Consider the following 21956-nt stretch of genomic DNA (forward strand, 5'->3'; position numbering starts at 1 on the left):
CCCTGATATTGTTTGGCTGGTGCGGTTAGGAGGAACCAGGCAGCTGGCATGCCCCCTCGCCCTGGAGCATGCGACGGTCACTGAACAAAGGGTGGGGGAGGCGCACGGGCGCTCTGCTGGCTACCACTAGCTCGAGTTCTAGCGTTCAGACTGCCCCGGGTGCAGCGGCCCAGGAGGGGGAATCTGCAGAGGACACTCAAAGGAGAACCCCGAGTCCTGGCTCCATGCCCCGCTGTGACCACTAGACCCTTCTTCCCTCTAACAACCATTCCTGTCGGCCCCTTGTTGGCAGAACCGTCCCAGCCCCCGCCCGACCCGGAAACCATGAACAGTAACATTTGGAAATGAGCCCAGGCTCCCAGACTGGGGACTTCTCAGGCTCCTCCAGAAGGATGAGTGCTAGGAATAGAGCTACTCCTGGGGGCCAGGCTGCTAAGGGTTAACGGAGCAGGCTGGGCTGGGCCAGTGACAGCACCAGTGGGTGGGAGTCCCACTTTGCCACTGAATTGCCTCAGGTGTGCGGGTCCAGGAGGTCCATCGCCCCTGCACAGACGCACATTGACCTGGGGGGGCAGAACACAGCACTGGATCCTTCCACTGCCTGTGTTCACACCCACCCGGGGACAGGGAAGAACAGCGCAGCTCTGACATTTCTTTTCAGGGGGTGGAGGCAGCTGGTCCTTGCTGGACAAGGGGACTGCCCGGGCCCGAGGCTGAGCGGTCACACACAGGGGCTGCTCACTGTCCAAAGCTGGTTTATTGTGGAAAGGAAAAAAAGAGACAACAGGACCTAAAAAATCAAACCCTGGTGAGATGAAGAAAGATTGTGCCAAATAAAGTATAAAATCAGCGCCTCCAAAGTTGCTGCCGGCAGCCTGCGGCTCAGTTCAGCTGGAAACACTTCAGGACTCCTTAAATAGAGACTTGGGGATCAAAAGCAGAGCGCGCCGTACAAAACGGGTGCTGTGCCGCTGTAAAAATGCACCATGGAGAGTCCAGTCCCGGCAGAGGATTTCACCCCAGCCAGCCCGCTACCGTTGCTGGATAGCACAAGCTGGCCGGAGCCTAGCAGAGGCCGGAGCTCCCTGCAGTTGTGTTCTCCCAGGGGCAGTTTTGCTCCTGCAGGCGGGGGGCTGACCAAGCAGAAGAGTCATGGACCAGATTTCACTGTCCCTGCTTTCAAAACAAGGTCACTCGAGTCGAGAGATGCTCTCCGGGAGCGGAAGGGTCAAAGCTTCCGGGGTTTCCCACAGGACTCAGGTGAGTCTGAAGAGCACCTGCTTCCCCTCTACCGAAGCTTCCGCACCCCGTGGGCAGCATTACTCCTGCTGGGTTTGCTGCCGCAGGCTGTGCTGCTCCTGCACCACTGCTGGGGAGGATCTGCAGCTGCAGAGAGAGGGCCGGCTGAGGCTGCTCGTGCCCTGCTCGGTGGTGAAGAACGGAGGGCCGAGAGGCTGAGTGTGTAGGTTTGAACGTCCACAGCTGGCTGCCCCACGGCAGAGAGAAAGGAGCGCGTGGGTGACACGCCCCTCAAGGGGATGAGCTATTCCCAACCAGGAGACTCCCTCCAACAGACTACACTTCCCAGCATGCCTCGCTCTGCGGCAGGCCAACGTGACTTTTGCTGAGCTTGCACCGAAGCTGGCACATGGGGACTCGGCCTCCAAGGGCTACCACCCCCTCCCCCCCGCGTACACGAAGCTGGGGTAGCCCTTGGATGCCTGAGTTGCCCTGAGGATGCCCTGGGGTGGTGGTGGTGGGGAGGGGGGTGAACACACGGCTCCTGGCAGCCTCCAGGCAGCAGGACAAAAATAACTGGCCCCACATGCCCGGGGAGGGGCGCCTGGTGGCCTGCCATCTCTGCAGAGGACAGGAGCTGGGCAGAGCTGCTATCGGCACGCCCGGTTCGATCCCACCCTCAGCAATGGGGAGCGAGGGGGGCTGCCCAAGACTGTTCCCATCTCCTGCGCGGCTCTGAGAGCCAATGGTACGTGGCGGCTAGAGAACGTAACGGCTCCCAGGCACGCTAGGCGTCTCCCCACCTGGCAGCTGCAGACACTCTGCCCTGGGAAGCGCCATGGCTTGGCCAAGGCCCCAAAGGGTGGCGGGGCGGGAGGGGGTCAGAACTTCAGCTCCCACTTCCCGCTCGCAGGATGCATTTCGTGGGGAGAGCCGTGGGCACAACAGCTGCACTAGACCCCATCCTGGGCTGCGCTCGGAACTGGCGTTAGAGGCTTTGCTGAAGTGATTTTACTGCTAAGGACAGGAGCTCACAAGGGGCGGGGCATCACCCCACGCCAAGCGTCCTCTGGGGCGGCTGGGGCACACGGACCCATGGCATGGTGTCCACTGGGGGGAGGGGTACCATAAGGGTTCAGATTAATGCAGTTAAACCCATCATGCAGTGTGGACACATATTGGTTTACAATGGGCTTCTATCCACGTCGTTTGGGGCTGGCCCACACTGGGGCTTGCACCACAGTCGTGAAATCAGTGGCAGTCCGCACCATTGGTTACTTCAGTGCAAGGCGGCGTATGGACGCGCTGAGTTCGGGTTAGCCCTGATGTAACAAACGGTGTGAATTACAACCCAGGGCGTTGCTTCAGTGCAAGACCCAGTGTAGAGCAGCGCTCCGTTCAGCGAATCAAAGCCAGCTAATCTGACACAAGCCAGTTGTAAACCAACCCAAAGTGGAGTGTGCAGCGGGACTTGCATGGTTTAAGCCTTGTTTGGAATGTAAGCGGAGGACAGCTGGTGTGCAGACCAGGCCTCGTCTAGAGTGCTAGAGAGAAATGTTCTCACCTCATTGCAGCCACTTGCCTTAGTGTCGGACAAACATGGGGACCCCCCCCGCCTTTTCCCCAGAGTGCTGTATACATGGTACACGCTGTGCTCTGAGGGCTCCCAGAGGCTTTCCACTCCTTCCTGGAAAGCACAGGCAGAACCCAGACAGACAGTCGCCCTGGGAGGGACCCTCAATTTTTACCTTGATCAGCTGACCAAGAGCGGCCCAGCATGTTTTACGTAACATGCAACGCCTCCATGTCCAGCAGAGATGCAGCCCACTGGGACTACAGGTCCCACCATGCACAGCTCTATAAACTGACCCAAGCAAGGGCTGCTCAGCTCAAGATGGAGACTTGCACGCTGGGAGCTGTAGATGTTCCAGGCCACATCTGTGGCACGTACTGACAATGAAGGTCATGGCATTCTGCTTCCGTTCTGTGCAGCCCTCTGGCTCCTAGCCTGCTGCCAACACAGCCCTCGGTGGGGCCCGTGGAGCCCTGCCTCTCACTGGTGTTTTCCATGGATGAGTCCCTGGAAGAGAAACCAGCTCCCAGAACCCGTCCTGCCACAGAGGCAGCCCCATGGGACATCAGCGCCAGCCATCGACGCCCACAAACCCATCTTCCCTTGCCAGTGCCTCACATCAGCTTACAGCATCGCTTCTTCTCGGCGGGGGTCTCCTCGGCCGGGGCTGTCAGCTTCAACAGAGGCGGGTCGCCACTGCCTGCCGTGCAGTAGTTGGTGTTTCGGTCAGCGTCCAAGCGGGGGTGGCCGCCGCCGTGCAGGGTCTCAGCGAGGCCAGGCGAGAGGGGGCCCTCGCCCTCGTTGGGAGGGTAGTCCTCTGGGTGGTGTCGCTGGAGCTTGGCGGCCGCCCGCTGGCGTTTGAGGTCTGCTAGCGTGTGGTGGGACTTCTCCTTGCACAGGTCGGCCGACAGCTCCTCTTGGGTGGCCAGCTGGTAGGAGACGCTGCGGTCCAGCCTCTTGGAGTAGAGGTGTTTGGGGGGGCCGGGGGCGGAAGCGCCTGCGGTTCCATTTCTCTGGGTCAGCCCGGGATTCTGAGACTCGTCTCCCACCGAGGACCCCGGACCTGCCACTTCTGCCTCGGCGCCCTGCGTGGGAAGAGAACAATACACACAGCTCAGCCCTAGCGATGGAGACCTAGGGGCCTGCAGGAATCCACGCGGGGGGGTCCCACTAGTGCAGGCTCCGGGCTGGAAGCACTTGAGGCACTGAGAAGGAAGCGCTGGGGGTTGCTGGTGGTTTAGGCCAGCAATACTCAGTTCCAACCCCACGGGGCCCTGCTGCTCTGCCGAGCGCTCCCCCAGCCTGCTGGGTGGAGGCAGGAACCCTGAGCGTCCCGTTCGGGGGCAGGCGTGGCAGCGAGGGGGGACCCAGCTCTCCTCTCTCCCTGGAGCTGGACAAGAGGGAAAGGACAGACGCACTCAGCACCAGGCGGCGGGCGGGACCACGCAACGTGGCCAGCTCGCTGCGACGTGTGACGAGCGGTGTCAGAGGCCCCGTGCCCCTGTAGCGCAAGGCCCCTACTCACAGCGAGATGCAGCTGGAGCTCGGCGTCCGTTTGCTTGTCCTCGTCCTCAGGCTCGGCCTCGTTCAACCTGTGCTCCGCCTGCTGCCAGACGATGGCCTCTCTCTCGTGCTCCCTGCGGTACAGGTTGGTGCGCTCCGTCACGCTCACCCGCCGCACCACCTTCCTGGGGACAGCGGAAACCAGGATCAGCCCGGCTGGGAAACGGGGGCGTGCTTCCCACCGGGGGCAGGGACCCTCAGCTCTCCAAAGCTGCCACTCGGTTTGGGAGATGCCCTGCCACTTGCCTGATCACTTACCTTATTAGGGGAGGCACACGTTCCTATGGCGACTGAGGAAGGTGATGGGATAGTCGAGCAGAGGATTCATTGTGTCCAGCAATAAACAATTATAATGTGTTTTGCTGGAGTGTGCTGAGCCCGCCAGGGAGGGCGGCGCCTGGGTGACCCATGGACAGCAGCCCCCGTGGCAGCAGAGCGCCATCGCGTGTTCAGTTTGGTGACACTTCCTTCTAGGCCATCCCCTAGGTCAGCGGCTCCCAACCTTCCCAGATGACTGTACCCCTCTCAGGAGGCTGATCTGTCTTGCGTACCCCAAGTTTCACCTCACTTAAAAACTACTTGCTGACAAACCAGACACAAACACACAGGTGTCACAGCACACGGCTACTGAGAAATTGCTGAATTTCTCCTTTTTACCATATCATTATACAATAAATCGACTGCAATACAGATGTGGTACTTACATTTCAGTGTATCGTATATAGAGCCGAATAAACACGCCATTGTCTGGATGAAAGTGAACTGCTGCTCTAGACTGCTTCTAGAATGGCTCTGACACTGCTAGGGTCCAGGGCTGTGTGTGCGCATGGCCAAACGTGGGCAAATCAAGGCAGCAAACCCACGCCCACACGCACAGGGAAAGCACACACCCAATAGGGACTCTGGGGCCGGAAGGCTGGTTACTGGGCACGAAGCCAGTGGGTGGGGGGATGTCAGAACCTAGCTGAGGTTAAGGTCAAAGGGTCTAGAGCTCTGATGAAAGGAAGCCTCAACTGAGCTGCCCAGATCTGGGAATGAGAGTCCTGGCCCAGGGCGGCCTCTGCACTCTGCGAGCGAGGCCAGCTGTCCGCACTGGTCCTCCCCGGGCCTTACCCTCGGCTGCCCGCGCTGGAGGTGCGTCGCTGGAGCAGCGACTTGTGCTTGTCATGAGACTTCATGATGGTATCGCGCTTCTGCTTCAGCTCCAACAGCTTGGCTCTGACCTCCTCGTCGCCGCACACATCTGCAAGACGGAGCAAGAGTCGCACGGGGGGGTGTGAACACTCGAGAGCAGGGCCGGCCCTCAGGATAGCACAGGCCTTCGCTGCTTGCGCAGATTGCAGGGGCTCCCTGCACTGCCTCCGGAGATCTCTTCTGGTACCAGCCCCCTCTCAGGCATTCCCACCAGCTCCAGCACTCTGACCGCTGCTCCAAGCGGCCTCCGGAACGGTCCGCCTCTCTCCAAGCGCTCACTCTGCCCTTCTCTATGCTGTCAATGCCCTTCTCCTCTCCTGCACGCCGCCAACCCACCTGCCCGCTCACAGAGTGCAGTACGCAGCCCCAGCAGAGCGAGCAGTCAAGGGGAGTATGCAAGGGAAGGGGGAATGTGTGGGGCAGAGATCTGAAGAGAAAGGGAGAGCGGATGAGATGGGGAGAGGTGGGAAAGGTTGTTCAGATGACAGCAGCTCCTCAAATACTAGCCTCTTTCTGGGCTCTGACCTGCCCCCATCTCCGCATCTAAGTGCCCCCCCAAACCCTCTTCAAACCCCACCTCTTCTCCACAGCCCTTGAGCCAAACCATGCCAACAAAGGAAAACAAGTCAGAACTAAGCCCCATCCTTCTCGCATGCCCCACGCCCAGTCTGCCCCAAACTCAGCTCTTGTTTCCCCTTTCCCCACCGGTTCCTACAGATGCTGCCGGCATCCTACACATTGTGCTTGGATTAGCCTGCTCGGGTACCTGGCTAGGAATGCTGATGATCATTTATACGCTGGTTTGCGTGTAACAGGCCATGTGCAGCATGTGGGTGGACAATAACCCCGTGCTTGGGATTCCACCTGCCTAGGCACTGGAGGTCCGGCATGAGGGCAGCCCCGGGAGGAAGAACACCCCGGCAGGACTTGGAGAAGATGAGCATTTTCCCTCTGCCTGGTGGGTTCAGGGCAGCAGCCGTGGAGGCAGAGAAAGGAGGTGGGTTGGGAAGGAACTGCAGTGATCCCCGAATGGCAAGTGGAGCATTGCCACCAAAAATCACACAGGGTGGAGAGAGAAGGGAAACTCAGGCCTTTAGCGGGTTTAAGGACGAGATAGGATCTGCAGCAGGGGTGGTGACTCTGGGCAGTCCTAGGAACGCACTGCTGGGTTGGGGGGGAGCCTGCTACATGAAACACCACAAGGCTCCTGAAAGGATTTGCAGAGAGAGTCTGCAAGTCCACGCTGCCCCCATTGCCTCCCCACTCCACTCCCCAGCCATCCATCCCCACCAGCCTCTGCCTCCCCCAGCCTCTCCTCTCCCCGTGCATCTCCCTCCCATCCCACCTGCGGAGCTCTCCTAACGGCTTGACTCACCTAACGGCGTCTCGTCCAGCACCGACTTCCCATTGAGGTCGGCTCCATGGGCCACCAGCAGCTCCACCAGATGGATCTGACGGCAACAAAGGAAGTTGCCTTTAGTGAAGCAGGAAGAACTTAACGCACAAACCTCTTCTGCACCCGAGCTGACGGGAAGCGTCCCTCTGACCTCATGGCCACGCAGCTCCACAGGGAGCCAGAGGTGCGGGAAGCAGGCATGCTGCAGTCTCTGCAGACTATCACTCGCCCGTGTTCTGGGCCTGTCGGCTCCCACTGCCATAGCAACGCTGGGGGGAGCTCACGAGGGGTCCCCTCATTGGCAGCTGCACATGGAATCACTCTCTCCCACATTCAGCTTCCTACTGCATGCTGACATGGCTGTGCTGCGCCTGTACTTTAGAGCAGGCTTCCACCTCAGCTCCATTCTGCCCGCTGAGATCTCTGGGCCCTTCGGTCAGAGTTGGGGTGACCCTGTGTCCAACACCCCCTCTCAGCAGCTGTCACTTCCATGTGCCTCGTCCTCACACGTTACTATGGGAAGCACCCTAGCAGGCCTGGAGCATAAAGCCAGACTCCCAACAGCAAGTTCATGCTGTTTGTGACCGGTGCTGGGCACCGTGTTCCACCGCTGGAGAGTGTTCCAAGGGTTGGAAATTCTCGATGGGAACCACCCTGAGATACCAGCAGCCCACCGCTCAACCCAGGGGGCTAGATGCACATTCTCTGCCTACTAGTACTCACCTGCCCCCAGCAGGCAGCGGCGTGGAGAGGCTCCCACCCATCATTGTCCTTCGCACTCATGCTGGCCTTGTGTTCCAGCAGCAGCTCGGCAGCTTCCAGGTAGCCATTCGCTGAGGCAACGTGAAGCTGCAAAGCAGAAGTCGCAAGCCCTAGAATCCTGTGCCATTCCCTAAAGCCAGCTCTGCTCTGCCTAGCAAAGCTTCGCTGGTACGGGTAAATCGGCACGGCTAAACTGGCAAATCCTCTCAGGGCAGATGCCGCTGGCACCTACGAAAAGGCAGTTTGCTGGGACAGCTTATCCCGATCCTCTGAGTGAAATAAACTATACCAGCATCAAAGCACCGGGGCCAGTATAACTGCACCTAAACTCGGGCTCTTGCCAGTAGAGAAGCGTTACAAAAAATAAAATAAAGACCCTCCCCCCCAACTGATGTTACTCTACCGTCAAAGCTTCTAGTGTGGACTCTGGCTCAGACAGAGACCAGTCGCTTCACCTTTGCCTGCATGGCCTGTCCCGTTGGCTCAGCAGTCTCCAGAGATGAAAGGGTACAGGATGAACACAGCAGGGAAGGAGGAGGTTAACAGGCCAAGGAAAGGTGACGCAAAAGGAAGAGGTCCAGGAGACGCAGCTAGCGAGCCAGCTGGCCGTTATTCACAGGCCATACCTGGCCGGCTCCCAGCAGCAGGAGCCAACATGCCACGCAAGGAGAGGGTTCTGCTGTGAACTGGAGCACACAGAGGTGGTAGGGCATAAATCTAGGTCCACAATCTCACCCACCCCCATTGGGGACCTGGACGTCTCTGTATTTAGAGAACAACTGGGCTAGCCAGGAAGGGAAACAGTCGACGGGCGGGTCACACGGGTTTGCCTCCCAGCAGTCAGGTACTCGAGGGCTACCTGAGGTCTACAGAAGAGAGGAATCCCAAGCCCAAACTGTCAGTCAGTGGGGGAGGTTGTCTGTTGGAAGGCCAGGGCTGCACAAAGAGAAGCAGTTCATGCTGTCATGGCCAGTCACCCGCAGGACCTTGAGCATCAGGTCAGACAGCTTGAACTGGACTGTGCATTCAACGTGCAGACAGCACAGAGAGCGGCACGCTGGGGGAATGTGCTCACGGCAGCCAGTGCTGCTGCATTTTGTACTAGCGGGAGCTTTTTCAGAGCGTGCAGCTTCTTCTGGAAACGCAGGGTTGCAGTGATCAGTGCTGGAGGTCAGAGACGTACGAACCATCGTGACCAGGCTGGAGGCTGACTGGAGAGGGGAAGATCTTCTGGCCAGACCCAGGTGGAAGGCTCTTGCTGCCCTGGCTATCTCAATTTCTAACAGCTCTGGGGAGCCAAATGGACCCCAACATGCAGGCAGAGTCCGAGCACTCCAATAACTTCATCCAGATATCAAAGCACATGGACTGGGACTCTGCAAGCGGAGAAACAGTTGAGGGTGGAATCTGGGAAAATTGAATTCCCATCATCATGTTCTTTTCCTGAATCCACCATATCAGGGAAGCTTTTACTTCGTTTGGTATTGACAACCATCTGCCCGGACTGTGTTTGTTTGGTTTGTATACTGAGGCGAGCCATCCCTGGAGGATCGCATATGCAGTTGTGCGTGTCGCACCATGGAAGTTGTAGCTGCCATGTGGCCTAGGAGTTGTAGTGCAACGTGAGCTGTCACAATATGAGTGTTCCTTATAAGGATATCAGGTGCATAATAGCTCTGAATCTTGGCATTGGTAATGCTGGCATTGGTAATGCTATTGCTGAGTCCAAGTCCGTGACTATTGCTTTGAGATGCTGAGTCGGTTTCAAAGTGGACTTTTTGATATTTATTCATAGTCTGAGCTTCTGAAATATTGTCGTGGTTTGATCAGTAGCCTGTTTGGCTAGGCTTTGAGCAGATGCTTTATGAGGCAATCATCCAAGTATGGGAAGATGGAGATTCCCTGCCTCCTTAAATGTGCCGCCACAACAGCAAGCACTTTGGAAAACACCCTCGGTGCCGTAGATAGGCCAAATGGTAAAACTCTGTATTGGTAGTGGTGTCCTGAGACCACGAACCTTAGAAAGTGCTTGTGCGCCAGGTGGATAGTAATATGAAAATGGGCATCCTGGAGGTCAAGGGCTGAGAACCAGTCCCCTCTTCGCAGTGCCGGTATTATCGTTGTTAGGGTGATCATCTTGAATTTTTGCCTTCTTACAAATTTGTTCAATGTCCTGAGGTCTAATATGGGTCTCCATCCCCAGCTCTTTTTCTGTACCACAAAATAATGGGAATAGAATCCCTTCCCTACATGTTGAGGTGGTACATGTTCTATTGCCCCTATCGGTAGGAGATGATTATTTCTTGTAGCAATACTTGCACGCGAGATGGGTCCCTGAAAAGGGATGGGGAAGGGTAATGGGAGAGATGGATAGGAATGGGATGGTATATCCAACTTTGATTATTTCTAAAACCCATTTGTCTGTTGTTATTGATGACCATACGGGATAAAAGGATCTTAGGCAAAATTCAGCACCTGAAGGAACATCTGGAAGACAAAGGACTTTGAACAGGGGAGGGGAACCCAGGCTGCAAAGCAGACACAGCCTGCTTGTATCATCAGTCAGGGGGAGATATCGCTGATTCAAATCTTGTTTAGTGTATAAGACTTAGACTGGAAAATTATTTTTATTTCTTTGGTAACTATCTCTGCTCCTTTATGCCAACCACTTATAATCACTTAAACTCTGTCTTTCTGTAGTTAATAAATCTGTTTTATAACTTTACCTAAAACAGCATGTCTTGAATTGAAGTGTTTGGGAAATCTCAGCTCAGTTGACAAAGACTGGTGTATGTTCTCTTCATATCGAGGGAGGGACGGACTAATTAACGAGCTTACTCTGCCCAGATGTTTGGCCAGAGCAAGACAGAACAATTCTGGGGTGCAGTGCATAAAAGCTGGGGGAAATTGGCTGATGCCATTCTCTATTGCGGGTTCATGAGTTGCTGAGGGAAAGCATTCATGCACCACAGCTGGGTGTGTCCCTGCCTGTGTGAGTACTTTACAGAGCCAGAGGCAGCCCAAGTAAACATACCTGCTCTCTAGCTGGGAGTGGGGCTCCACCTGCTGTTGTACTGGGTGATAACAGTGCCCAGGGGGTCTGCTGTTTATCACCAGCAAGGCATTGCTGGGACCCACCCCAGGCTGGAAGGGCAAGGGGACACAGCGGTTCCACAGCTTCCAGGCTGCACCCTGTGGGAGGAGGATCCCATCACACCTTGGAAGGAAAACTTAGTGGTCCTGGCCCTGCTCTTGGTGGCCTACAAGGCATCCCACATACAGAGGAGCACTAGAGCAATGGGTCAGATCTAGTCGCTCCCCCCACAGTCAGTGCCGGATTGCCTTGCTCCTTTCAGTATTTTCACCATGCTTCGTCCAACTTAGCTTTAAGGAACCCAAGAGATGGGGCTTGTGCTGCCTAAAACTAGCCCCCCACACCATGCTCCCCAGCGGCTGTGGTCTCCTGAGCCTCACTCCTTGGGTAGAGCTCTCCCTAGCTGTCAGCACTGGTTATTAACTAGGCATCTTACCAGTGTGGCGCTATGGTCGAGTGGAGTGTTCAGATCAGCACCCGCCTTAAGCAGTTTTCGGATATCTTCCACCATGCTGCGTTCCGTGGAGGCCCGGGCCTCCTCAATCGTCTCCTGAGTTATTCCTACACAGAGGGTAAATGCCATGGGGGGAGACATGACGGATGTGATTTGTATCTCAGCAGCAGGACTGGATGTTGTTTGCTTACTGGACTCCAGGCCAAGGGACGTGTCAAGATCTGCACTAGTCTATCCAGGAAGAAACACATACATCCCTTGCCCAGCGCAAACATCTGTCCTTGGTGCCCCCTTCTCCTCTGCACCTCACCCATGTGACCTACTCCACTCCCATGACATCGCTATCATCTCGGTGCTGACAATACCCAAATCTACCCTTTCCCCCGGTCTCTCCCCTCGGCTCAGTCTTCCATCTGTATCAGTCTCTCTAACATCTGTTCCTGGACGTCCCACCATCAATCTCTCCCCCCAGACCCTTCAACATCCACCTTCCATGTCAGGTTTAAGCTCTTCCTTCCACCTATCAAGGCTTGGGCCCACATTCCCCTTGTCTCCCTTCACGAGCATGCTTGGCCAACTGGACTTTCCTTCACTATTCCTTTGCATCCTTCTCCCTTAGCATTGCCCATTCTGCCCTCTCTCCGTGGGATGGTCCCTTCTGATCCTGTGTGCCGGACACCCTGCACTCTGCTCCTTCAAATTCCTCCTCAGAATCCATTTCTTCCACCATCACCACCCTTGACCGTCACTGCTGCATCAGCTTGATATTTTATTTATATCTCAACAAACGTAGGTGTATGGTGCAGGTAACCCTCCTGGCCTTAAATTGGGTACGTTTCCCCTTGCTCCCACTGCCCTAGCTAGCTAGTATTTCTCCTGTGTCTTGTGGTTTATTGAACCCACACTGGAAATTCTTCATGGGAAAGATCATGTTTATTTCTCTGTACAGTGCCATGCACACTGTGTAAGTCGCAACAGAAGACAGAAATCAACGGCCTCTATGCAAGTGGCTCATTGCCCACCAGCAACTCTCCGTGGTTAAGTGAAAGGAGACTGCTAAGCGGGTTACCTATAGCCCTTCCCCAGCCCAGGCATGGAACCACTGGGAAGGGAAGGAGACAAAAGCTGGATCTTAAGAAGTCACGCTCCTTCACTCTGGGATGTGTGTCTGTCTGCATCTCTGGGTAGGGAGAGCACTAGAAACAAAAGCTGCATGACGAGAGAACCCAACACAAATCTCACTGGAACACCAGGTGGAGGGAAGGTAAATGGGGCATTCTGGTCTGGACGCTGCTGCCAGGATGCCAACCTGGCGGCCCTGACAGCAGTCGCTGCACCACAGAGGGGGCTTGCAGTGCCCGAACAGAACGGGAGAGCCGGGCAGCGGGTGAGGGCTTTCGAAATAACCATGAAACATTCCAAAGGTGATAACAGGGAGAGGGGATGAGACACCAGCCCGGGTCTGGGGAGACTCACCCTGATCTGCCATGACCGTTTCAATGTAATCCAGCGTCACGTCATCTTCGCAGAGATCATACGGCATGTTCCCATCTGTGTTGACTGCCAGGAGATTGGCACCACTGGGGAAGGGAAGAAACAACAAACAGTGAGGAAACAAGCCACTCTCTGACTAAACAGGCAGGTGACTACCGCTCTGCTGTGCCCGCCGCAATGCCAGGCACAGCACTCGCGGGCTGCTGGGCAGCCAGTGTAACAGATACAAGGAGCTATTTGTTATTGAAGAGCCGCCACCGGCTTCTGGAAAACATTCTCCACGGCCCCGATTCTGCCTTTGCCTTGTAGATTGGGTTTCTTGTCCCGCCTCTTCTACCAGCAAGGGACGACTACATGAAACAGGATCCCAGCGCCTCAAGAGTCTGGCTGCTGCTTCTTCTTCAGCCGAGCCTAGCAGTCTCCATCTGGGGCGTCACGCTCCTCTCCAGCACCGCACTATGTGGTGGGCACCAGCAGGGACAGCTGGATTCCCCGGGAGGGAAGAGCCTGTTTTCACACGGACGTTGCTGGTAGAAGGATGAGGAGGTGGCAGCAGAAGCAGATTCTCAGACTAGCATGCTTTCCAAAAGGCCTTAGGGGGTTGCACAGAAACCCAGCCTCTGGGTGCTGCAAGTCTGGGGGTGTCTGCGGAGAAGCTAAAGCAGCCCATATTACCGCTGCTCTTTCAGGAGCCTGTCCCCATTCCCTCCCTGCCCCATTGTTCCCATCCAGGGTAGCTCCTCCTGGCTATGCTTCTCCATCCCCAGGCAGTCACAGATGTATGCACCCATTCTTAGCCACTGTTCTCACCCTAGCCCTGCTTCCAGCTTTCAAATACCGACTAAGCTGAGGTGCTGCCTAGTGGGGGCAAGGGGGAGCACCATGCAAAGGACTGCAGGCTGGGGCAGGTGCTGGGGGGATCAGCAGGTAGATCCAGGTTCGTCCTCAGTTGGCATTCAAATCCCAGCCCCTCCTGGCCAGGGAGTGATGGGGAAAGGCCTTTCAGAACTGGGTCATGCTATAAGGCATGAGCAGCAGCACAGAATTACACAGGCAAACTGCCATGCCCAGAGTGTTTCTGCAGCCCGGCCAAGGTCTCACTGACAGGAGATTCCTGCAGGCAGCCAACAGCAGGGAGGCAGATAGGGTTACTTGGTCAACAATACACCCCCATGAAACATTTACAGCCCTACAAGCAGGGTTCAAAACAACTACGCTGGTGCCTGATAACCTGACTTCAGTTGGAGGGGAGGGGAAATAAGCAGGCTGCAAAAGACGCAACTGTTCCAGGGAAGGTGAGCCCCAGAGGACTAATACTACGACTTGCCAGCTCTGAAGAGTTGGGGGTTCAAACCTACCGTGGGTCACAGGAAAGGGAGATGCCTGGGCCAGGGACAGACCCTCTAGGGGACATTCAGCGAATAATCCTGGCCGGAGCTCAGCAGCACCGCTTAAGAAAGTCTGCGGAGTGGACAGCAGGGGGTGCTACAGAGTCAGGATTGAGGGGTGAGAGTGGAACGCTGTTGGTGGTGGATATGCAGTGTTGTAGCTGTGTGGGGAGGTACTCCCTTTGATTGGACCAACTGCTGCTGGAGAGGGAGACAAGCTGCACAGAGCTCGTCTTCAGGTCAGGTCAGGTCAGGTGGGCAGAGACTAGGACAGAAAGTGGCAGAGGTATCCCGGCTCAGAGCCTCTCCTGGTGCAGGAGTCATCCCAGGCTGGGCTAATTATGTCAGACTCTCCTGTGTCCCGTTCACGTCCCTCGACTCAAAGCTACGCCAGGGTTGCAATTCCAGTGCCAGGGAGGATTCTAAGCAGCTCTGGGCATCCTCCCTCCAAGCTCCTTTCCTGTCCAAGGCTGCCCGGTTCCTGTCCTGTAGCAGCCCTATCAAATCCCAGGACCCTGTGAACTCCAGAGCAGTCACTGGAATAGTCCCCTTCCACGAGTGCATCCCTCTGTAATGGTGCAACTGGTGACACCTGAGCCCTAACTCTCCCCATATTTCCCCACCTCGGGCAGGTCTGGTTACAGACCCTTTCCCCTAGGGGGAGAGAAGGCACCTTGTTCCTTTGCACTCCTGACACCCACATTCGCGCCAAGCCCTGCCCGGCACGCACAGCAACCTGCGTACTGTTTAATGAGCAGCTCCACCAGGTGCAGGTGGCCACACGTGGCTGCGGCGTGCAGCGGCGTCCAGAGCTCGCTGTCGCAGGCGTTGACGTTGGCACCGGCCTCCAGGAGCAGCTTGACGACGTCCCCGTAGTCGTCAATGCAGCACTGCAAAACGAGAGGGAGGTGGTCACAGGCAGGCAGTTCCACGCTGCGTGGCACTGCGGCTGGGTCCAGGGACTCCCATCAATCTGCATCGACTGCCTTAGAGACAGAAGCCCTGTTTTTGCATGAAAGGTTCAGCGCGGGCCACGACAGAGCAAGCCACTCCCCCCCTCCCCACTGAAGATCTCCATCAGTGACCTGTCCTAGAGGAACCCACTCTGGAGGGGGTGGGAGTTCAGGCTCCATGGCTCATCCAGTCCTGGGCCTTTCTAATGAAGCTGCCATCGGAGGCACATTGGTGCTGCTTCTTGAGAATGGCTTTCATGAGGTGGGTCTTGGCCCCCAGGACCAGGTCTGATATGGACCAAACTCACATGGTCAGAGCACAGGACAAGGAGTCAGGACCCTTGGGTTCTAGCCTCAGTTCTGCTACTGACTTGCTGGGGAACTAGGGCAAATCCCTTCCTCCTCTGTGCGATGGGCTAACGATACTGACCAGACTCACAAAGGACTTGTGAGGATAAATTCATTCATGTCTGTCAAGGGCTTTGAGATCTCTAGAGCAAAGGCCACAGCATTTCACGCAGGTCACTAGAGAGCAGACAGTGGAAATGACTTTGGGGCACTACCAAGGGGCTGATTTTTTAACACTCCGCAGGGAACAATCCTGGGGATGGTGGAGAAGGTGGCTCAAGAGTCGTCTTCTCTGACTTCCATGAACCAGCAACCTGCAGCGCTCAGTTTCCTGTCAAAGGGGTTTCGGTTCAGCTTTATAAGCAGCAATTTAAGACGCTGACCCTGTATGACCTGGCCGGGACTTTCTTACTCACAGCAAAGCAAGGCAAGTTAAGGTGACAGCATCCTACGCTGACAGTCAAGGGAGGCCAGGGGTCTGCCTGTTACTAAGAGAAGGGGTAGTACACAGTGTTGTAGCTGTGTTAATCCCAGAAGTTGGTGCAATGCAGGAGCAGGGAATTTCTACCCACCTGCTCTCTGACCCACAGACGGCTTAGACCCTGAGGGGGATCTGCAAACACCCCTGCAGAAAGGCTTTCAGGAAAGGAGATGGAAGCAAGGAGATGGACCCCAGCTAGGTGGGTGTGAAGGGGCATTGCTGTGATTGGGGCGAGGTGAGAGAGAAAGGTGCTTAAAGCGGATGGGTGGATTCACATTCCTAATTCCTGCCTGATAGACTGACAGGCTCCTAAGGGAAACTGAGGCTAACAGTGCACCTAACTCCTCTTCAGTGCCATCTGCAGCCCATGTGAAGAGCTCCTGCATTTTCACAGATCCAAACTCCTAGCATCCGCAGGCAGGAAGACCTGGCCTGCAGGGGAGCGGAGCAGGAGAAGGGACTATGGTTTCCCAAGTGTTCAATGCATGCGGGGGTTGGTGAAGAGAAACGTTTCAGTGGCTTGGCAGTAGGACAGACATTCTCCAGATCGCAGAGGGTATGAGAGGGGTGTTAGAGAAGGGAAAGAAACAGGCGACAGGGAGCAGAGCAGAAGGGAGGGTGAGAGGGCACTGGAGGGAATGCGGACATAGCGGCACCATGGGCCTGATCCTCTTCCCACTAAAGTCAATGGCAATGCTCCATAACGCCAAGTCAGGGTGTTGGAGCCACTTGAAATGGGAGGTTTTGTCTTTTGAACCCTTGGAAGCCAAATTCAAATGACTTAGGAACCCTCGGTGCTGAAGCCAATTGAGCAGATGAACAGGTAGTGATCTGAAAAGCAAAGCACCAACCACCGCAGAATTTCTTGATTAGAATTAGCAGCCGGATAAAGAAGACTGAGCTCCGGTTCTGTGCACATGGGGAGTTAACTGTAGTCTCTAACCATTGCGTAGTGCACCACACTGTGCGAGACTCCCAGGCACTGCCCGGCACAGCGTGACTCACTGACAGAATGTGCAGGTTCATCGCTGAACTATTCACATGTGATAAAATATTAAGGCCCCATCAGACACCAAAGTTTGAGACAGAAAGAAATTAGACCTAGTTCAGTCCTAACTACAGATTCCCGGACTGCAACCGGCTATTATTCACCATGCGTAACAATGCAAAGTCCTTGTCGCCTTGTGTCCAGCGCATGAGGGAAAAAGCAAAGGAAAAACCCGTGGGAGAAACAACAGGTGTGAAATACACTCATTTGCTGTTATCACACGAACAGCAGAGGCAGCAAACGTTTCCTGGGGATTAGCGACTGACTAGCTGGTGTACACAGCAGTGTCATGTGGCTATCGACACTACAACATTCATTCACAGATTCCAGGCCAGAAGGGAACATTGTCATCATCTAGTCTGACCTCCTGCATAACACAAGCCAGCGACCTGTCACCTCTCTAAAGCAGAGCTTTTAGAAAAACACCCAGTCTGGATTTAAAAGTTGCCAGTGACGGAGAATCCACCACGACCCTTGGTACCTTGTTCCAAAGGTTAATTACTGTCACTGTTTAAAATGTACACCTTATTTCCAGTCTGAATTTGTCTAGTTTCAACTTCCAGCCATAGGATCATGTTAGACCTTTCTTGGCTTATAGGTACTTATAGACTATGATCAAGTCACCCCTCCACCTTCTCTTTGTTAAGATAAATAGACTGAGCTCTCTCACTCCGTCGCTATAAAGCAAGTTTTCTAATCCTCTGATCATTCACATGGCTCTTCTCTGAACCCCCTTTACCACCATCCTACATGACTGGGACTCAAAACACTGCTTCATTCAGACCTCATCCTGTAGGTTGCCCACGGCCTGGAGTCACCAAGATGGATTGGATGATCTCGTACCTTGCTTGCAGGGCCATTAATAGGTCCTGATATCAGTCTATCAAGAGTCAAGATGCAACAACACTACACAAGTATCTCTAAACAAATTTTAAAAAGTGGCAAGACTGCTAAGAGACCGGAGCCGAGGGTATTGAATTACATTGCTACCAGATTGGTGGGCCATTTCCAATCCTCTAATTCCTTTGTGGGGGGTGGCACTTTGTGTTTGCTTTGGCTATTTTCATATGTTGTGTGTGTTCCTTAATCCAAGTGTCGGCTATTTTCATTTGGGTGTGTCAATACACATACCTGTGGCAGCGCAGACATCGCTGGCTCAGGCTTTGTAAACCCTGATCACTCAGCCTTCCTTGGGATCTGCAGAGGAGCATCATGTAGCTTTCACAAGGATTTATGCATGCTCCTTTTAGCAGCTAATCAAAGCAAACACTCTCACACCACACAACACACATCATCCTATCAGCACCTAGGAATGCACACAGGAACTGCCATACCAAATGAGACAAGTGAGTCACTTGCCAGCACCCTGTCTGTGACAGGGGCCAACACCAGCTGCTGCACAGGAAGGTATGGACAATTACACAATAATCTGCCTTACCCCCATCAGGTAGTGGCTGGCTCATGCCCTAAGGCGGCAAGTTTATAGTCCTGCAGTTTTGTTCATCCATTCTAATCTAATTGTGGATGTTCTCACTGTCCATTAAACTGTCCGACTCGAATGCAAACCCTGCTAAACTCTAGGCCTCGGGGCTATCTTGTGGCAGTACACTGAAGGTTAGTTCTGTACTGAGAATAAAGAGCACCTGTTGTAAATTTGCCACTTTACATTTTGATTAACTGTCCCCTTGTTCTTGTATTATGAGAAGAGGCACTTACTTCTGTTTGCCATACCGCCTGTCTCTAGAACACTGGGTGTTCTGTAGACCTCTGTTTTACCCTCTCTTATTTACCCCTTCTCCAATCTTTGCAGTCTTTTCACAGAACTCTTTCCAGGTCTCTATTTTTGTCATCTGTATCCGAACCTTCTCTCTATTTCTGCTATGTCTTTCTTGGGATAGTGACCTCCACTGAACATAGTGAGGGCCAGCTGCAGGTGTACTACCAGTGATTTAGAGAACGGCATCATCATAGTCTCAGCATTATTCTCCATCCCTCTCCTTATGCATCCTAACATGTGGTTTGCTCTTTTGACTGCTGTTGCACACCGAGGAAAGGGTTTTATTCTACCATCCACGGTGATGCCTGGGTCTTTTTCTAGAGTAATTACAGATCCTCAGATCAAGATGGAGCATTTCAAAGCAGAGCCTGCACCAGCCACGCCTACTTATTAAAAGTGAGGGTGGCTGCAGTTAGCTCCGGGTCACGGGACTCTGGGTCAGCTGACAGAGGAACCCTCAACTAAGCGAGGTCTGTGAAAGTTTCACTAAACCGCTGAATGAAAAAGTGCACAAGACAGCAACAGGCAAGCACGGTGAAAGGAGAGAGAAGTCAGATGATGATGAGAGGGGCCTTCCTCTAAAGCAGACAGCTGAATAGAGAAGTGATGGAGAGAATCACCAGAAGAGAAGCCAGGAGACTCCGCGGTGTCTCAGGCCGTCAACTCCTCTGAGCCAGTCATCAGCCCCTAGGAAGCGCCTGCTGCTATGACAGTTATTGCTTAGTTAGCTCACTCTTTGTTGCCCTAAGGGCACGCTAGGTGTGAATTGACTGTAGTTCATGCCCAGTTGCATTTTATTGCTTAGTTACTCACTTAGCTCTGTAGATATAAGCACATAATACGGGGGATGATTCAAGGCTGCTAGGTGAGCCCTCAGTGACTGGACCGGAAAAGTGAAGAGTTTTAGTAGCGACAGGAGCTCACAAGGATTATGATTTGTGGTAGATCTACCACATGGGTGGTTAGCAATTATGCTTTTTAGCAGCTGCGGTTCATTCCATTTAGTTTGTAAGGGGTCCAAAACAGCTATTCACCAGATCATCCGTATCCTTTAGACCAAAGTTAGCGGGGAAAGGACAGGCTTGTGGCTACAGCACAGACTCCTGGGTTCCATTCCTAACTCTGTAACTAGTATGCAGTGAAGGAAGTCCTTTCACCTCAGTGCCTAGGTTTTCCCAGTGGTAAGCTGTGTGCGTTTTACCGACAGATCTAGATAAAAGCACTGATCGTGTGCCTGGGGCTATAAAGGAAATGAAATAATGACTGTCCCTGGCTCAGAGAACTCTCACTCTGAACAGTAATAACTTCCCTAGGTCACAGAGGGTCATGAAGATTAGTGAGAGAAAGAGAGAAATCACTTTGAGAAGTGCTAGAAGGTGCTGGAGAAGAGCAAGACATTTTATTATTATCGAGAAAGAGAGGAAATGCTCTGAAGTGCAGGAACCTTTTATGAGTGATAAGTTCAAGCACTAATTTCCTACGACATGTTCCTTGGGGGAGAAAATCTACCTTATTTTCAAGCTGCACTCGTGTCTGTGGTTGCTAAAGTCCCACCCTGTAGCTTCTAGTTGACACTACATCCCTCCTGCAGTGTTCCCAGCCCAAGAAGAAAAAAAAAACTTTGGTCCACTATCTACCTTTTCTTCCAAGTATCAAGAGCCTAGATGGAAGCCATCAGAAGCAGTTCTCAGTTGCAGTGAAAGATGATGTTGCCTGGGGTACCTGCATCTCTCACTTCAAGGATCCAAGAGGTGGGGAATAGAAAATCGGAGTGATCCCATGGTAACACACCAGATGGTGCTTCCAGAGTCATGCCTAGAACCTGCAGCTTCCACTCAGTTTAAAGCCATCAGGACCAAGAAGAATGCTGACCCCTGCTTCTCGGCCCTTCCCTCTTGCAAAGCTGGTCTTTGAAAGTTGGTGGAGCTACTCCACACAGTCAGGATTTGGGGAGCAGCGTCCTGGGCTCAGGTGAGAAGAGCGAGCTGGCAAAAGGGACACAGTTAGCTCAAAGGTGGAGACAGAGAAAGGGAGAGTCAGAGCAGATTTCTGCATCAGTAACTGGCACAGGACTGGCTGGGCACTGCCCTGGGGGCGTCTACACAGATGTCGCAGCCTCCAAACCCAATGCTGCTAGAGGAAGCAAAGGTCAGTTAGGAGCCCTGAGGGCAACTGGAGGTGCCAGAAGATCACATTGAACAGCAGAAGTGCAGGGTACTGGAACTGAGATGAGCCACTGCAGAAGAAGAGATTGTGGGTAAGGCTCCGTAGCTGAAAAGGACTCTGGCCGGGGGGAGTGGGAAGGCTGCTTACCTGGTGCAATGCAGTGAGGCCATCTTCATTGTACAAATTGGGGCTGATGCCACTCTGAAGGAACTGGCGAACTGTAAAAACAAAGAGCTTTTAGACAGGGGTCTCCACAGGCTCACCTGACGCACACAGAGGTCATTGGGGCAGGGGGATCCAGAGGGATTTCTGAGGGGTGTAATGAAGGTAGAGAGAAGAGACAGCAGAAAAAGTTCAGAGGCACAAATGGCAGTCAAGTGCCTAAGTCTCACTGACTTTCAGTGGGAGTTAGGTGCCTACCTGCCATTTGTGCTTTTGAAAATTCCTTCCCCCCTCCAGGTCTTGAAGAGCACTGGGACAAGTAACTTCCCCTTGTAATTAAAACATGTCTTGCATCACACACACAACTCTTATGTCTGCTTCAGGGCAACCTAGAGGCAGAACTCACCCCTGAAAGACCGGGTGGTCCCCCCCCGTGCAGCAGGAGGTGCCCTGGACTGAAAGAGAACTGAGTTTTGATGGCCTCACCTCAAGAAAGAGAAAGCAGAGACTGAAGAGCTCCAGAGAAAGAAATCCAGGGTGATCAGGGTTTAGATGGGATTTAGACATAATGAGAGAATGCAAAGAGGAGTGTTACTAGGGTTAGAAAGAAGAAGGAAAGAGGGGCTTGACTGAAGTATTCAGCCTTTGGAAGGACATCATAGAACTGGCCAGTTCCTCCTCCTACTTCTCACCTCCATCCACTAGCAAGAGACTACAGACACACCTTAATATTAAAGGCCAGGATCTTTAAAACCTATGAAAGGAAACTGGAAGGATTAGATTTGTATTGGTAAATGTTGATGTCACTGAACACACACGAACCAACAACAAATATTTCCAGTATGATAACTGTAATTTATAGGT

General features: G+C 53.8%; 1 protein-coding gene across 2 annotated transcripts in view; it reads right to left on the bottom strand.

The window, feature by feature from the left end:
* Positions 1 to 444: 444 nt before the first annotated feature.
* Positions 445 to 21956, bottom strand: part of PPP1R16A (protein phosphatase 1 regulatory subunit 16A) — a 65435-nt gene continuing 43923 nt past the window's right edge. Inside the window, exons 3-11 of one of the 2 annotated variants that reach the window (XM_067560108.1) lie at positions 21078 to 21148; positions 14902 to 15047; positions 12752 to 12855; positions 11258 to 11382; positions 7689 to 7814; positions 6945 to 7020; positions 5489 to 5618; positions 4338 to 4500; positions 445 to 3897 (exon numbers count right to left, since the gene is read on the bottom strand). In XM_067560108.1, coding sequence (XP_067416209.1) covers positions 3427 to 3897; positions 4338 to 4500; positions 5489 to 5618; positions 6945 to 7020; positions 7689 to 7814; positions 11258 to 11382; positions 12752 to 12855; positions 14902 to 15047; positions 21078 to 21148 — 1412 coding nt within the window. In that variant the 3' untranslated portion in view covers positions 445 to 3426. The remainder of the gene's footprint in view (positions 3898 to 4337; positions 4501 to 5488; positions 5619 to 6944; positions 7021 to 7688; positions 7815 to 11257; positions 11383 to 12751; positions 12856 to 14901; positions 15048 to 21077; positions 21149 to 21956) is intronic. The other variant, XM_067560109.1, reaches the window with a different exon arrangement.

The sequence above is a fragment of the Emydura macquarii genome, unplaced genomic scaffold (genome assembly GCF_026122565.2).
Source record: "Emydura macquarii macquarii isolate MOO-44397 ecotype Brisbane River unplaced genomic scaffold, CSIRO-AGI_Emac_v2 contig_2246, whole genome shotgun sequence".
Classification (NCBI taxonomy): Eukaryota; Metazoa; Chordata; order Testudines; family Chelidae; genus Emydura; species Emydura macquarii.